At 47.0% G+C, this 18473-nt stretch overlaps 1 protein-coding gene across 2 annotated transcripts in view; it reads left to right on the top strand.

Annotated features, from left to right (window-relative positions):
- LOC140392506 (ATP-dependent RNA helicase DDX19A) overlaps positions 1–18473 on the top strand; it is a 105216-nt gene that overhangs the window by 80813 nt on the left and 5930 nt on the right. For both annotated transcript variants that reach the window (XM_072477740.1, XM_072477741.1), the window contains 2 exons: positions 4585–4822; positions 5889–6051. In XM_072477740.1, coding sequence (XP_072333841.1) covers positions 4585–4822; positions 5889–6051 — 401 coding nt within the window. The remainder of the gene's footprint in view (positions 1–4584; positions 4823–5888; positions 6052–18473) is intronic.

The following is an 18473-nucleotide window of genomic DNA, read 5'->3' as shown; positions in this document are numbered from 1 at the left end:
CTGCTGATAGGTTTGCATTTTTGGTTTTAGAATTTCCTCTGATATCTTCAAACAGTGACTTGTTTTCACTCTTCTTCAAAAGACTATGTGTTTCCCTTTGTATGGTTTCTGACTGTCCAAATTGGAGAGGCCCCTTAATGAATTTCTTCTGCATTTCTGTCTCACGGCTAATGCAGCCAGTCTTTCTGATTGTCCAATGAATGTTTATCCATATTTTGAGGATCTTCTGCAGCTAAACTACAAGCAGCATTGTCAATGCTAAGGGAAATATCTAGTTCATTTTTATTCAATAAACGCATTTCAATCCCTCCAGCTTTACATTCTCTATTTTCCTTCAGAGGGTTACTATCAGCGAGGGTAAAGCTGAGGGTTCAATCTTTGCAGAGTTGGTTGGCTGTATCTGCACCATTCCTTGTATTACTGCTTTTACCTCTTCAGCGGAGTCTTTATAATCACAGCTCTTCCCTCCATTTAATAAAAGGGACTGAAGCAATTTGTGCTTTCCAGATTTCAACTGTTCTTTACTTTCAGAATCAGAGGATAGCATATTGTTGGTTCCATGAACTTTCTGTTTTTTTGTTAACAGATGTGGTTGCAGAATCACTGCATGGTTCCTCATCCACTTTCCTCTTCATTTTCAAAAGGAATTGATCACTAATTATTTCATCTCCTTTGCTATTTGTTTCCTTTACCTTGAAGAGACATATGGGCCTCTAAAAGGATATAGGTTAATCAGCCATTTGCCTGGTGTCACTTTACAATCATTGCTGTCCTCATCCTGAATAGTTGATACCATGCTACTGTGTAATTTTCCTTCAAAACTGGCATGCTCTGGGAAATATTTGCACCTGCAGCGAATGACAATGGCTTTACTGCAACACGCTGTAACAAATTACTTTTAGGAAAGTCCAATTCATTTTCTTCCGATTTGCTGTCTTCATTCCTAGCTTTGGAAGAATTACTTGCCATCTGTTCAATATCAGTTTTTACCAGGTCTGTTCGATAGGAGTTGTTTATCTTTCCTTCATAATCAGAATCCAAATCTGATTCAAAACTCTCATCTGAATCTTTACTAATAGATTCAGAATTCTCTTTCTTAGGATCACCTTTAGTCTTGGACTTTTCAGAATCCGGTTTTCTCCTAGATTTTATCTTTGACAAACTTGTGTCTGGAATCATTCTCATGGAGATAATTTCATCAGTATTAGCCAAATCAAATTCATTGCGATTATCATTTGCCAGGGGCCCAGGTTCAATCCCAGCTTGGGTCACTGTGCGGAGTCTGCACATTCTCCCCCTGTCTGCGTAGGTTTCCTCCGGGTGCTCTGGTTTCCTCCCACAAAGTGCTTGTTCGGTGAATTGGACATTCTAAATTCTCCCTCCGTGTACCCAAACAAGCACCAGAATGTGGCGACGAGGGGATTTTCACAGTAATTTCATTGCAGTGTTAATGTAAGCCTACTTGTGACACTAATAAAGATTATTATTATTATTTGATCTGTGATTAATGTCTTTCAACATTTCTTTCTTTTTAAGTCATTTAATGTCCAGTGAGTTTTCTCAATTCCCACATGCCCTTCCATTTGTATCTCGTGCTATCCGTCGTTCTTCCCTCGAACGCTCGGTAATCATGGGTGAAGCTCCAACCTTCACTCCTGCCAAATCATTCCCCAAAAGTAAATCTACTCCTTAACCACCCCGACAACTACTGGACCTGACACTAAATTACACTCCAATTGTACTTTATACAATGGAACCGGGATATAATCTCCACCTATCCCCTTCACTAATACCGTTTCTTTCATTTAACTCTTTGGGGGGAAACCAAATTCTTCTCCAGTTCAAGAGTTTGCGTAGCACCTGTGTCCCTTAAAATAGTTATGGATTTGGTTACATCAGTTGATGAAAATAGGGCAATTTTCCCCTTTAACAAAAGCCCTGTCTATTTCTCATCTACATGATTCATCATACCTGCTCCCACAGCAGTGTTTACCTCGGGTCTCCTAATTCCAGTTAGAACTACAGTCTGCCCTGTCGTATTCTTCACTTTTGTTCCCTTTTCAGAAACCTCCTTATGAACTCCCAAGTCCCTTGGACGTTCCTTGCAAATTCCAACACGCTGAACCAATGTGTCCCACCTTATCGCAATGGTAACACCTAGGCTTTCGAGACTCTCCTTCACCATCAGTACCTTCCTTCCTGGTCTGAGGGGAGATCTCGGAGCATTTCCAGCTATCCATTCCTTATCTTGACTACCTGCCTTCCTTTCACTTTCCCACTTCCTATCCTTTTCAAAATTGTGGGGGTGATGGAGCAAAGGTGTAAATCTATAGATCCGATCAGAATCATCGGCTGCTTATTTAGCGGTTTTCACCTTTTGGTGTTAAACATGGTTTCTTATTGCAGAAAGTAAGGAATTCTTAAATTCTTCTAAGAATGACCTCTCCTCGAGCCTCATGGGTAGTTTCAGCTCCCAATCCTCCCCCCTCCCATCTATTAAAATTGTTCTGCTTAACCCTTACTAATTCAGCATATGTCTATCCCGGTTGTCTCAAGTTCCGAAACCTTTGCCTATATGCCTCGGGAATCAATTCATCTGCACCCAGAATAGCCTTTTTTATCTTGTCATAATTCTTAGACACCCTCTCTGACACCCATCCATTTACGTTTCAAACATTGGGAGGGTGGTAATTAAAACATATCGCCACTGGGATCCATTCTAGGATGAAGCTCCCCTCTAGCTCCTGGCAGTTCCCCATTAATTTCCAGTGCATTAAAAGCTGGAACTCGCTCTCTCTGTCTCTCTCTGTCTGTCTCTCTCTCACTTTTGCTTTTTCCTCTCTCCAATTCCAACCTCATTTCAATTTCCATTTGAAAATCTCTATCTTTTTCTGTTTGCTGCGTTTCCATTTCTTTCTCTATTCTTTATAATACCCTCTCAGGCTCAAACTGCAACCAAATCCTCTCCAGCTCAATTTCGCCACCACAAAATGTCTTTGATGCAACACTACATTGTGGACTCTCCTGTATCTCTAAAGACCCAAATATTCAACCAATACATCAGATATCTCTGCCTTCCGAGCTTTAGCTGGCACTTCTGTTTTTAATTTACCTAATTTGATTAGCTTGTCTTTTTGGAGGCCTTTTAAATAAACAAAAGACCAGTCATCCACCTGAAGAAAAATCTTAGCTTCCAGAGGCATCCTATTAAATCATTAAAACCTGGTGTCTCTTTTACCTCTTGTAACCCAAGCGTTGCCGTCTACCATTCCAAAGATCCCAGACGAGCTCCCAAATTATGTTATGACCCCCTGGGCTAGTGCGCGGTCAGTTCCAGCCCCGCTTGACCGGGAGTCGCATCACAATTGAAATTAATAAGTATTTCTTAGAAAAACACCCAAAGTCTTTGGCCCTTAGCTGCCCAATAACTACAGTCACTAGGTTTGTAAATTAAACACAATTATGTTTATTAATAACAATAACTATAATGAAATATTCAGCAAATACACCAGGTTAATTATTATCTAATTCCTAATCTTTCTCCCCCCCCCCCCCCCCCCCTCCCATTTAAACTCAGCACACCCTCTAAATAGACACACAAATCCAAAGATAATAAAGTAAAAAGGTAAGAGTCTGTTTCAGATGGTTGTTTCTGGCAAACCTTCCTTCAAGGCTTTCAGGTGGAGATTTCTGTTTCCAGTCTGTAATGCTTTTCACTGTAGATTTATTCAGGTCGCTGCAGTTTCAGAAATACAGCAGCTTTTCTGGAGAAAACGTGAGGGAGAGACAGAGAGCAGGTCCTTTTGTCCGAGTGTCCAGGTCTCCAATTGAACTTCCCCTGGATCTCTGAAAATCAGCCCTGTTAGCGGGCAGAATACGGCCTATTGGTCACCAGCCAACCAATCAAACCCAAGTCCCACCGATCGTTCGGGTGCCAAAATGTCTTTTGAGTTCTGCTGCCCAAAGCTAGCAGTGTGCTATGTTGTAACTTTTGAGTTCCTCATTTCCCCTGCTCGACTTAAAGACACATGTCCATTAAGCATCCATGGATCAAAACGAGAACAGCAAAAATAAAGAAAGGGGAAATAAGGGAATTGACAGGGAACGGCCCTGATGTGAAAGATCAGTTATTAAGTATGTTCAAATCTAAGATCAATCGATTTCTATATATTAAGAGCATCAAGGGATATGGGGATAGTGTCGGAAAATGGTGTTACGGTAAAGGACCAGCCATGACCACATTGAATGACGGGTCAGGCTCGCAGAGCTGAATGGCCCACTGCTCCTATTTCTTACATTATTACAGTACGAAGTCTTACAACACCAGGTTAAAGTCCAACAGGTTTGTTTCGATGTCACTAGCTTTCGGAGCGCTGCTCCTTCCTCAGGTGAATTCGTACTGTGCTCACCCCAGTCCAACGCCAGCATCGCCACATCATGGTTACGTTATTACAATCATTGCCATTTTAACTTTTCTGCTGCTGGGTTGAACTTGGAAAGGTGAATATGTAGATTCTGAACATACTTTGCAACGAGCAAGTAATTGAACAGCTGGATCAGTAAAACATTTTTTCACATTTCCAGGATGTTGACTAAATACTGTCAGATGCTGCTGTTCTCAGCTACATTTGAAGAGTCTGTGTGGAAATTTGCCGAGAAGGTTGTTCCAGATCCGAATATTATCAAGTTGAAACGAGAGGAAGAAACCTTGGATACAATTAAACAATATTATGTGCTTTGTGACAACAAGGAGGAAAAATACCAGGCTCTATGTAATATTTACGGAGCAATTACCATAGCACAGGCCATGATCTTCTGCCATGTGAGTAGTCGGCAATACTGATCTTTAAACTGCTTATCAGTCCTGTCCATAAACAGGCGCAATCAGCAGTCCTCTCATCTCGTTCCCCGCTTCCTAAAAATAACTGAGATTTGTGAACTTTACCTGAACAAAATGAATTCCTTTACATTTCGCTACATTCAACTTCATCTGTCACTTGTCTGTCCAATCCATCGACGTGCTTATGTCTTTTTGAAGTTGAAGACCGACCTCACAATTGACAAAGCTTCCAATCTTTGTATCATGCTCAAATTCTGAATCATGCTCTGCACACCGCAGGCCACTACCCGGCCCGGCAGACCTCTGACCGACTCATGGACCCCCTCCGACCGACTCATGGACCCCCTCCGACCGGCTCCCGGACCCCCTCCGACCGGCTCCCGGACCCCCTCCGACCGGCTCCCGGACCCCCTCCGACCGGCTCCCGGACCCCCTCCGACCGGCTCACGGACCCCCTCCGCCCGGCTCCCGGACCCCCTCCGCCCGGCTCCCGGACCCCCTCCGCCCGGCTCCCGGACCCCCTCCGCCCGGCTCCCGGACCCCCTCCGCCCGGCTGCCGGACCCCCTCCGCCCGGCTGCCGGACCCCCTCCGCCCGGCTGCCGGACCCCCTCCGCCCGGCTGCCGGACCCCCTCCGCCCGGCTGCCGGACCCCCTCCGCCCGGCTGCCGGACCCCCTCCGCCCGGCTGCCGGACCCCCTCCGCCCGGCTGCCGGACCCCCTCCGCCCGGCTGCCGGACCCCCTCCGCCCGGCTGCCGGACCCCCTCCGCCCGGCTGCCGGACCCCCTCCGCCCGGCTGCCGGACCCCCTCCGCCCGGCTGCCGGACCCCCTCCGCCCGGCTGCCGGACCCCCTCCGACCGGCTGCCGGACCCCCTCCGACTCCCGGGCTCCTTGTTCAAACTGTCAGTAAGTAAATTTGAAGATTCTAATGACAAGTATGCATTAGAAATGTTACTTTTTGGCATTTCTGCCCACATTTTGGCTAGTTTACATCAAAAGGCTTTCTTGATTTCTACATAAATTATGCAACTTGCAATTTTTCTTGCAGACTCGCAAGACTGCAGGTTGGTTGGCAGCAGAATTGTCTAAAGAAGGTCATCAAGTAGCACTGCTGAGTGGAGAGATGATGGTGGAGCAGCGAGCAGCTGTCATCCAGCGATTCCGGGATGGCAAAGAAAAAGTACTTGTTACAACTAATGTTTGTGCAAGGGGTAAGTTACAAAACTGCTCTAACCGAATCTGAGACCTTGACATTAACAGGAGTGGGTTACATCGCAGGCATGGAGTTAGAGTTTTGGATGAGATTTTTAACTCTGTTGTGAACGTCTCTGTCACTGGCAGGTTCCCCGCCTGGTTGACAGACTTGGCTTCCAGTCAGTTTAGAGTTCAGCCTGGAGCAGGCAGCAGATTACAATCTTTAAAGTGCAGACGGTGACCATTTGGCCCATTGAGTCTACTCTGTCTCTCTGAAAGAGCATTTTATCTACTCCCCAAATCCCCGTAACCTTGCACATTACTTATTTTCACAGCAATCCAATTTCCTTTTGAATACCTCAATCAAACCTACCTCCACCTTCCTCAGGACGTTTGTTCCAGATTCCAAACACCCTCTGAGTGAAAAAGAATCTCCTCTCATCACTTTTATTCTTGCCTGTTATTTACAGTCTGTGCCTCTGAATCCTGATGCTCTTGAGTGGGAACAGTTTCTCACTACTTACCGTCCATACCCCTCAAGATCTTGAATACCTTTATCAAGTCTCCTCTCAGTCTTTTCTCCAGGGAAAGCAGACCCAACCTCACTAATCTATCCTCACAGCTACAGTTCTTTGTCCCTGGAATCAGGTGTGTGAATATAAGAACTAGGAGCAGGACAGGAGTAGGCCATCTGGAATCTCCTTTGTTCTCTCTCCAATTCCTTCACCTCAAGTATGACCCAGCACTGGACACAGTTTCCAGATGATGCCAAACTAGTGTCTTATGCAAGTTCAACATGATGCAATGCACCTAATAATACATTTTATTTTTAAAATAAATTTAGAGTACCCAATTATTTTTCCCCCAATGTTGAGGTAATTTAACGTGGCCAATCCCCTACCCTGCATATCTGTGGGTTGTGGGGGTGAGACCAACACAGACACGAGGAGAATGTGCAAACTCCACAAGGACAGTGACCCAGGGCCAGGATCGAACCCGGTCCTCAGCGCAGTGAGGCAGCAGTGCTAACCACTGCACCATCATGCCGCACCAATCCTATTAATAAAGCCCAGGATACCATATGTTTTATTAACTACTCTTTCAACCTGCTATTTCTCCTTCAATGATTTACACAATTCTGAGGTCCTTTTGTTCCTGCACCACCTTTACAGCTTATCCCTTTATTTTGTACAGTTCCAGCACATTCTTCCTGACAAAATGAATCACTTCGCATTTCTCTACATTCAATTTCACCTGTCACTTGCCTGTCTAATCCACCAACGTGTTTATGTCCTTGTGAAGTTGAAGACCATCCTCATCACAATTGACAAAGCTTCCAATCTCTGTATCAAGCACAAATTTTGAAATTATGCTCACTGGCGGGCTCCCGGACCCCCTCTGGCGGGCCCCTGACCCCTCTCTGGCCCCTTGTTCAAACTAGGGAGAGAGAGAGGGCGTGAGATGGGGAGAGACGGTGCGTGAGATGGGGAGAGACGGTGCGTGAGATGGGGAGAGACGGTGCGTGAGGTGGGGAGAGACGGTGCGTGAGGTGGGGAGAGACGGTGCAGGAGGTGGGGAGAGACGGAGCGGGAGGTGGGGAGAGACGGTGCGGGAGGTGGGGAGAGACGGTGCGGGAGGTGGGGAGAGACGATGCGGGAGGTGGGGAGAGACGGTGCGGGAGGTGGGGAGAGACGGTGCGGGAGGTGGGGAGAGACGGTGCGGGAGGTGGGGAGAGACGGTGCGGGAGGTGGGGAGAGACGGTGCGGAGGTGGGGAGAGACGGTGCGGGAGGTGGGGAGAGACGGTGCGGGAGGTGGGGAGAGACGGTGCGGGAGGTGGGGAGAGACGGTGCGGGAGGTGGGGAGAGACGGTGCGGGAGGTCAAGGATGTCTCGGAGCGGCTGCAGGGCATTCTGGAGGGGGAGGGTGAACAGCCAGCTGTCGTGGTGCATATAGGCACCAACGATATAGGTAAAAAACGGGATGAGGTCCTACAAGCTGAATTTAGGGAGTTAGGAGTTAAACTAAAAAGTAGGACCTCAAAGGTAGTAATCTCAGGATTGCTACCAGTGCCACGTGATAGTCAGAGTAGGAATGACAGGATAGCTAGGATGAATACGTGGCTTGAGAGATGGTGCAAGAGGGAGGGTTTCAAATTCCTGGGACATTGGGACCGATTCTGGGGGAGGTGGGACCTGTACAAATCGGACGGTCTGCATCTGGGTGGGACCGGAACCAATGTTCTCGGGGGGGTGTTTGCTAGTGCAGTTGGGGAGGGTTTAAACTAATGTGGCGGGGGATGGGAACCGATGTAGGAAGTCAGTGGGGACAGAAACAAAAGGCAGGAAGGGAGAGTGTGTAAAGCATGACCAGAGAAAGCAGGGCAGAGAGCAAGGAAGGTCTACATTAAACTGCATTTATTTCAATGCAAGGGGCCTGACGGGCAAAGCGGATGAACTCAGGGCATGGACGGGCACATGGGACTGGGATATTATAGCTATGACTGAAACATGGCTAAGGGAGGGGCAGGACTGGCAGCTCAATGTTCCGGGGTACAGATGCTATAGAAAGGATAGAACAGGAGGTAAGAGAGGAGGGGGAGTGGCGTTTTTGATTAGGGAGAACATCACGGCAGTACTTAGAGGGGATATATCCGAGGGTTCGCCCACTGAGTCTATATGGGTGGAACTGAAAAATAAGAAGGGAGAGATCACCTTGGTAGGACTGTACTACAGGCCCCCAAATAGTCAGCGGGAAATTGAGGAGCAAATATGTAAGGAGATTACAGATAGCTGCAAGAATAATAGGGTGGTAGTAGTAGGGGACTTTAACTTTCCCAACATTGACTGGGACAGCCATAGCATTAGGGGCTTGGATGACGGGAAATTTGTTGAGTGTATTCAGGAGGAATTTCTCATTCAGTATGTGGATGGACCGACTAGAGAGGGGGCAAAACTTGACCTCGTCTTGGGAAATAAGGAAGGGCAAGTGACAGAAGTGCTAGTGAGGGATCACTTTGGGACAAGTGACCATAATTCCATTAGTTTTAAGATAGCTATGGAGAATGATAGGTCTGGCCCAAGAGTTAAAATTCTTAATTGGGGCAAGGCCAATTTTGATGGTATCAGACAGGAACTTGCAGAGGTAGATTGGGGGAGACTATTGGCAGGCAAAGGGACGGCTGGTAAATGGGAGGCTTTTAAAAATGTGTTAACCAGGGTGCAGGGTAAGCACATTCCCTTTAGAGTGAAGGGCAAGGCTGGTAGAAGTAGGGAACCCTGGATGACTCGAGATATTGAGACTCTGGTCAAAAAGAAGAAGGAGGTATATGACGTACATAAGCAACTGGGATCAAGTAGATCCCTTGAAGAGTATAGAGATTGTCGAAATAGAGTTAAGAGGGAAATCAGGAGGGCAAAAAGGGGACATGAAATTGCTTTGGCAAATAATGCAAGGGAGAATCCAAAGAGATTCGACAGATACATAAAGGGGAAAAGAGTAACTCGGGACAGAGTCGGGCCTCTTAAGGATCAACAAGGACATCTATGTGCAGAGCCACAAGAGTTGGGTGAGATCCTGAATGAATATTTCTCATCGGTATTCACGGTGGAGAAAGGCATGGATGTTAGGAAACTAAGGGAAATAAATAGTGATGTCTTGAGAAGTGTGCATATTACAGAGGAGGAGGTGCTGGAAGTCTTAAAGCGCATCAAGGTAGATAAATCCCCGGGACCTGATGAAATGTATCCCAGGATGTTGTGGGAGGCTAGGGAGGAAATTGCGGGTCCCCTAACCGAGATATTTGAATCATCGGCAGCCACAGGTGAGATGCCTGAAGATTGGAGAGTGGCGAATGTTGTGCCCTTGTTTAAGAAGGGCAGCAGGGAAAAGCCTGGGAACTACAGACCGGTGAGCCTAACGTCTGTAGTAGGTAAGTTGCTAGAAGGTATTCTGAGAGACAGGATCTACAAGCATTTAGAGAGGCAAGGACTGATTCGGGGCAGTCAGCATGGCTTTGTGCGTGGAAAATCATGTCTCACAAATTTGATTGAGTTTTTTGAGGGAGTGACCAAGAAGGTAGATGAGGGCAGTGCAGTAGACGTTGTCTACATGAACTTTAGCAAAGCCTTTGACAAGGTACCGCATGGTAGGTTGTTGCAGAAGGTTAAAGCTCACGGGATCCAGGGTGAGGTTGCCAATTGGATTCAAAATTGGCTGGACGACAGAAGGCAGAGGGTGGTTGTAGAGGGTTGTTTTTCAAACTGGAAGCCTGTGACCAGTGGTGTGCCTCAGGGATCGGTGCTGGGTCCACTGTTATTTGTGATTTATATTAATGATTTGGATGAGAATTTAGGAGGCATGGTTAGTAAGTTTGCAGATGACACCAAGATTGGTGGCACAGTGGATAGTGAAGAAGGTTATCTAGGATTGCAACGGGATCTTGATCAATTAGGTCAGTGGGCCGACGAATGGCAGATGGAGTTTAATTTAGATAAATGTGAGGTGATGCATTTTGGCAGATCGAATCAGGCCAGGACCTACTCAGTTAATGGTATGGCGTTGGGGAGAGTTATAGAATAAAGAGATCTAGGAGTACAGGTTCATAGCTCCTTGAAGGTGGAGTCGCAGGTGGACAGGGTGGTGAAGAAGGCATTCGGCATGCTTGGTTTCATTGGTCAGAACATTGAATACAGGAGTTGGGACGTCTTGTTGAAGTTGTACAAGACATTGGTACGGCCACACTTGGAATACTGTGTGCAGTTCTGGTCACCCTATTATAGAAAGGATATTATTAAACTAGAAAGAGTGCAGAAAAGATTTACTAGGATGTTGCCGGGACTTGATGGTTTGAGTTATAAGGAGAGGCTGGATAGACTGGGACTTTTTTCCCTGGAGCGTAGAAGGCTTAGGGGTGATCTTATAGAGGTCTATAAAATAATGAGGGGCATAGATAAGGTAGATAGTCAACATCTTTTCCCAAAGGTAGGGGAGTCTAAAACTAGAGGGCATAGGTTTAAGGTGAGAGGGGAGAGATTCAGAAGGGCCCAGAGGGGCAATTTCTTCACTCAGAGGGTAGTGAGTGTCTGGAATGGGCTGCCAGAGGTAGTAGTAGAGGCGGGTACAATTGTGTCTTTTAAAAAGCATTTAGATAGTTACATGGGTAAGATGGGTATAGAGGGTTATGGGCCAAGTGCGGGCAACTGGGACTAGCTTAATGGTAAAAACTGGGCGGCATGGACTTGTTGGGCCGAAGGGCCTGTTTCCATGCTGTAAACTTCTATGATTCTAGGTGGGGAGAGACGGTGCGGGAGGTGGGGAGAGACGGTGCGGGAGGTGGGGAGAGACGGTGCGGGAGGTGGGGAGAGACGGTGCGGGAGGTGGGGAGAGACGGTGCGGGAGGTGGGGAGAGACGGTGCGGGAGGTGGGGGGAGACGGTGCGGGAGGTGGGGGGAGACGGTGCGGGAGGTGGGGGGAGACGGTGCGGGAGGTGGGGGGAGACGGTGCGGGAGGTGGGGGGAGACGGTGCGGGAGGTGGGGGGAGACGGTGCGGGAGGTGGGGGGAGACGGTGCGGGGGGTGGGGGGAGACGGTGCGGGGGGTGGGGGGAGACGGTGCGGGGGGTGGGGGGAGACGGTGCGGGAGGTGGGGGGGAGACGGTGCGGGAGGTGGGGGGGAGACGGTGCGGGAGGTGGGGGGGAGACGGTGCGGGAGGTGGGGGGAGACGGTGCGGGAGGTGGGGGGAGACGGTGCGGGAGGTGGGGGGAGACGGTGCGGGAGGTGGGGGGAGACGGTGCGGGAGGTGGGGGGAGACGGTGCGGGAGGTGGGGGGAGACGGTGCGGGAGGTGGGGGGAGACGGTGCGGGAGGTGGGGGGAGACGGTGCGGGAGGTGGGGGGAGACGGTGCGGGAGGTGGGGGGGAGACGGTGCGGGAGGTGGGGGGAGACGGTGCGGGAGGTGGGGGGAGACGGTGCGGGAGGTGGGGGGAGACGGTGCGGGAGGTGGGGAGGGAGGGGGGCGCGAGACGGAGAGGGAGGGCAAGCGCATGAGAGATTTCTTTGAGGAGTTAACAGTAAAGGTTGATGAGGAAAATGCTGTGGAGTAAAATCTGAGAGTAATGTTCAATGGATATTTTTCGGAGGGGAAAGAGGTTTGAAGTGTTGTACCCCAGGGTTTGGTATTGGTACCCATGATTTTCCGGAGATATATTAATGATCTAGAACTTGTTGTGCAGTTGGTCCAAAACTTGGAAATATTGTAAACTGTGAAGAGGATTTTGGAGACTTTCAAAAAGACAGACAAATTGGTGGAGTGGGTAGAGAAATGGCAGATGAAGTTCTATGTGGAGAAGTGTGAGGTGATGCATTTTGGCACCAAGAAAACGGAGAGACAATATTAAATAAGGGATAAAATTCTAAAAGATTGCAGGAACAGAGGGACTTGAGTGTTGTGCGGAGATCGTTGAAGGTGGTAAAGAGCACTTAATAAAGTGTATAATATTTGTGGGCTTTATTAATAAGGGCATAGAGTACAAGGTAAAAGAAGGCTATGCTGAACTTGTACAAGACACTAGTTAGACATCAGCTGGAACATTGTACAATTCTGGGCACCACAAAGAACAATAAAGTACAGCACAGGAACAGGCCTTTCGGCCCTCCAAGTCCGTGCCGACCATGCTGCCCATCTGAACTAAAATCTTCTACACGTCCGTGGTCCGTATCCCTCTATTCCCGTCCTATTCATGTATTTGTCAAGATGCCCCTTAAACGTCACTACCGTCCCTGCTTCCACCTCCTCCTCCGGCAGTGAGATCCAGGCACCCACTAACCTCTGTATAAAAAAAAAAAACTTTCCTTTTACATCTCCTCTAAACCTTGCCCCTCGCACCTTAAACCTATGCCCCCTTGTAATTGACCCCTCTACCCTGGGGAAAAAGTCTCTGACTATCCACTCTGTCTATGCCCCTCATAATTTTGTAGACCTCTATCAGGTCACCCCTCAACCTCCGTCATTCCAGTGAGAACAAACCAAGTTTATTCAACCTCTCCTCATAGCTAATGCCCTCCATACCAGGCAACATTCTGGTAAATCTCTTCTGCACCCTCTCTAAAGCCTCCACATCCTTCTGGTAGTGTGGCGACCAGAATTGAACACTACGGTAGCATTGTGGTTAGCACAATTGCTTCACAGCGGCAGGGTCCCAGGTTCGATTCCCGGCTTGGGTCACCGTCTGTGCGGAGTCTGCACGTTCTCCCCGTGTCTGCGTGGGTTTCCTCCGGGGCCTCCGGTTTCTTCCCACACTCCAAAAGATGTGCGGGTTAGGTGGACTGGCCGTGATAAATTGTCCTTTGTGTCCAAAATTGGCCTTAGTGTTGGATGGGGTTACTGGGTAATGGGGATAGGGTGGAGGTGTGGGCTTGGGTAGGGTGCTCTTTCCAAGATCCGGTGCAGACTCGATGTGCCGAATGGCCTCCTTCTGCTGTAAATTCTATGATTCTATAGTCCAAGTGTGGCCAAACTAAGGTTTTATACAGCTGCAACATGACTTGCCAATTTCTTTACTCCATGCCCCGGCCAGTGAAAACAAGCATGCCGTATGCCTTCTTGACTACTTTCTCCACCTGTGTTGCCATTTTCAGTGACCTGTGGACCTGGACTCCTAGATCTCTCTGTCAATACTCTTGAGGGTTCTACCATTCACTGTATATTCCCTACCTGTATTAGACCTTTCAAAATGCATTACCTCAGATTTGTCCGGATTAAACTCCATCTGCCATCTCTCCGCCCAAGTCTCCACTTGCTGTATCCTCTGCAAGTCCTCATTGCTATCCGCAATTCCACCAACCTTTGTGTCGTCTGCAAACTTACTAATCAGACCAGTTACATTTTCCTCCAAATCATTTATATATACTACGAACAGCAAAGGTCCCAGCACTGATCCCTGCGGAACACCACTAGTCACAGCCCTCCAATCAGAAAAGCATCCTTCCATTGCTACTCTCTACGTTCTATGACCTAGCCAGTTCTGTATCCATCTTGCCAGCTCACCTCTGATCCTGTGTGACTTCACCTTTTGTTCCAGTTTGCCATGACGGACCTTGTCAAAGGCCTTTGTGAAGTCCATATAGACATCATCCCATGCCCTAGCTGCATCAATCATCTTTGTGACCTCGAAAAACTCTATCAAGTTAGTGAGACACAAGCTCCCCTTCACAAAACCATGCTGCCTCTCACTAATATGTCCACTTGCTTCCAGATGGGAGTAGACCCTGTCACGAAGTATTTTCTCCAGTAATTTCCCTACCACTGACGTAAGGCTCACCGGCCTGTAGTTACCTGGATTATCCTTGCTACCCTTCTTAAACAAAGGAACAACATTGGCTATTCTCCTGTCCTCCGGGACATCTCCTGAAGACCGTGAGGATCCAAAGATTTCTGTCAAGGCCTCAGCAATTTCCTCACTTGCCTCCTTCAGTATTCTGAGATAGATTTCATCAGGGCCTGGGGACTTATCCACCGTAATATTTTCAAGACGCCCAACACCTCGTCTTTTTGGATCTCAATGCCTCCCTATAGGAAGGATGTGAACGCATTGGAGAGAGTGCAGAAGAGGTTTACAAGAATGGTTCCAGGGATAAGAAACTTCAGTTATGGGGAAAGATTGGAGAGGTTGTGACTGTTTCCTTGGAGAGAAGAAATCTAAGACAAGATTTGGTAGAGATGTTCAAAATCATGAGACAGTAGTTAGGGAGAAACTGTTCCCACTTGTAAAAGGATCAAGAAAAAAAGGACACAGATTTCAAGTGGTTTGCAAAGAAAAATGTGGTGTGAGAGACAGCTTTTTCACACGAGTGATTTGGGTCTGTAACATACAGCCAGTAAGTGTTGTGGAATCAGGTTCAATTGAATTATTCAAGAGGGAATTAGATTAATATTTGAATAGAAGCAATGTGCGGGTATACCAGGAAAAGTCCGGGAAATGGCACTTAAGTCATAATGCTCATTTGGCAAGCTGGTGCACACCTGATGTGCCAAATGGCCGCCTCCTGCACTCCAACAATTCTTAGATTCTGTGATTCAGTCAACTCGCACATCAGTTCCAGGCTTTTGTTTATTCCCAGCTAAAAGTACTTATGGTGGCCTCTTTGCCAAAGCTTGTGGCAAAAAATGTTATTCTTTGAGGCTCAGAGCAAAAACAGGCAGTAATTAAGAATAAATGATCACATGGATGATTAACTGCATCCTCCTCTGCTGGCATCTTGGGAAGTAAAAGGAGCAGGAGGCAGGCGAAGGACTATTCCCATTCTCCAGTTGCTTCCTGGACATATTTGTCAAGAACCAGTTGATTGCAAAAGAGCTGCTATCACATGAGGTATACTTCCACATTTATGCAGTGTTATAGGCCAAGGTTCATAGCAACCCATCTTAATGCTTATGACAGATTGACCCTGATAGCTAATTTATAGTATCTTCTTCTGAGCTTCAACTTGCTAATTCTTTTTAGCTACTTTGGCACCTTGAGCATTGTGTGGCAAATTAAAAATGAAGAATATATAGAATACCAATATGTAGAAGAGTTATTTTAGTTGATATGTATCCTCCACAGGTATTCCCATCCATTCAACTTCTAGATAGATTGTTACAGGTGACTGGTTAATTAAAGACCAGAAAAGCTAGTACTGTGGTAGATCCTAGTTCTTTATTTGGCATGACTCCCTCCCTCCTGGGGGATGTACTCACCTGTGCGCCATGGTGGGTTCTGATGGCTATGAAACCATTGCCGATTGTTGTAAAACCCATCTATTTCACTAATGTCCTCCCAGGAAGGAAATCTGCCGTCCTTACCCGGTCTGGCCTACATGTGACTCCAGACCCACAGCAATGCGCTTGACTCTTAACTTCCCTCTGAAATGGCCTCTCGAGCCACTCGAGGGCAAAAAATGCTGCCCCAGCCACTGGCATCCACATTCCAAGAACAAATCATTTTTTTAAATTCCATTTTCCCCTTAATCAATCCCTTGGTCTGCATTTGCTGAATTTTAAACTGTTCCCAATCCTCAGCTCTAATACTATCTGTCATTTCCCTTGTAAGCCATGGTTTGACAATAGTTCCCGATCCACTCTTGCGCCAAATAGGAATAAACAACTTTTGGAATTCACTTATTCCTTGAATGCTGCCATTTCCTGTCCGCTGTCTTTCCATTCAATAATGTTTCCCAGTCCGTCATAGCCAGCTCGTGTCTCATACCATCACAGTTACCTGTATTGAGGTTCAGAAGCCCAGTCTCAGAATCAACTACCTCACTATCCACCTTGATAAAGAATTCTACCATATTATGGTCACTCATCCCCAAGGGTTCTCTCACAACGGGATTGCCAACTAATCTTTTCTCATTGCACAATACCCAGTGTGGTATTGTTCCTGGTGGCCTGTTCCCTTATTGGTTCCTCAACATACTGGTCCAGAAAACCACCTTGTATACACTCCAGAAATTCCTCCTCTGTTGTGACTAATTTGAGTCACCCAATCTATACGCAGATTAAAGTCACCCATAATCACAAATGTTCCTTTATCACATGTATCTCTGATTTCCTTTCTAATGCTATTCCCAACATTGCCACTGCAGTTTGGTGGGCTATCGACCATCCCTACAACAATTTTCTGCCCCTTGATGTTTCTTAACTCGACCCAGACATATTCCACGTCATCTGTACTAATATCTTCCCTCAATATTGTATCAATATCTTTAATCGGCAATGCAACTCCGTCACCTTTCCCTGTCTGTCTGTCCTTCCTAAAAACTGAATAACCTCAATGTTTAGTTCCCATTCTTGGTCACCTTGGAGCCATGACTTCGTAATCCCAACTATATCATATCCCTTTAGATCTATCTGCGCAGCTACTTCATCCATTTTATTTTGAATGCTCTGCGTGTTCCGGTACAAAACCTTCAGGCTGGTCACTTTAACGTTCCTTATCCTGTCTCTATTATGTTTTACAGTGTCATTATCTGATACAGACCCTGATTTCTCTGCCTATCGTTTTTCTTATTCTCCTTTGTGTCCTTTTTCTCTTCTTCGTAATTCCCCTTCTCTGAATCTTTACATAGGTTTCAATCGCCCTCGCACATCTCTTCAGTCACATATTCATCCGATACATCCTACTATTTTCACGTGCACTGGTAGTAATCCTGAGATCACTAGCTTTGAAGTTTGATTTCTCATCTTTCTTCCTAATTCTCTAACTTCCAGAACATCATCCCTTTTTTTTAACCTATGTCGTTGGTATCGATGTGTACCACGACCACTGCCAGTTCACCCTCCAGGTTGTCCTGTAACCGCTCTGAAACATCCTGGACCCCAGCACCAGCAAGGCAACATACAATCCTGGAGTCTCGTTTGCTGTCACAGAAACGCCGATCTATTCCCACAGCTGTATTTCTGTTATGCAGGGGAATGGCCATAGGAGATTCCGGCACTGCCTGCCTAACTCTTGCTCTGCCTGGTGGTCACCCATTCCCTTCCTGCCTGTGGAGTCTGAACCTGCGGTGTGACCACCTCTCTTTACGTGCTATCCACGACACTCTCCGCCTCACAGATGCTCCACTGTGTCCCCAGCTGCCCCTCCAGCTCCGAAACCCAGGCTTTCAGGAGCTGTAGGTGGAGACGCTTCTTGCACACATGTTGGCCCCGGGCACTGGAGATGTTCTTAGCTTCCCACATGGAGCAAGAGGAACAAAGGAAGACTTTGAGTTCTCCTGCCATGACTTACCCTTTTAAATTAAAGCTTCAGATGATGCTTGTTAGATTAAATCCAATTCTCTTTGGCCATTTTTTGCTTGTCTTTGTTACTACCAATTATAGCCCTGTTAGTGGGAGAGAATCTCAAAGAAATCATTCAACGCTCGGGGCAGGTCCGCGCATCAAACGGTTTATTTCACCGGCGGGGAGATGGCAACTGTTAAAGTCCCAGACCGTCTCTCCACTGAACAAAGGAAAACATCCATTCTTATACATTTTTCTAAACAGCTACACAGCCCATTTCGGCTAGACCTTGTCCAATAATATTGGTTATAGATTACATCCATTAGTTATATATCCAATGAAATTTGACATTACATAAAGTGAGTTGGTACCTTACCAGCCCCTGACTTCATGAAGAAGTCACTCATACTAACTGTTAAAGTTATCTTTCCTGCCTGCATCTGGAGACCTTGAGCCGGCGAGGATGAACAATGCTCCTTCTCCCGTGGAGCTGTTATCACTCGCTGGTGAAAAACTCCCTAGATTCCCACATGTCTGTTTTCCATTCAAGGCCTTCATATCAATCATCCTGGTCTCCATGACTATATCTGCTGTCTGTAATTAAATTATGTTGTTTATACCAGTTTGAAACTTACCCAGCTAATGGTTGTTCAGGAATGTGGCTAATTCAGCGAAAGGC

This window comes from Scyliorhinus torazame, chromosome 16, assembly GCF_047496885.1.
Source record: "Scyliorhinus torazame isolate Kashiwa2021f chromosome 16, sScyTor2.1, whole genome shotgun sequence".
In the NCBI taxonomy this organism is placed as follows: domain Eukaryota; kingdom Metazoa; phylum Chordata; class Chondrichthyes; order Carcharhiniformes; family Scyliorhinidae; genus Scyliorhinus; species Scyliorhinus torazame.
Note: the sequence above shows the minus strand (reverse complement) of the source record. Positions and strands in the feature narration are given on the sequence as shown.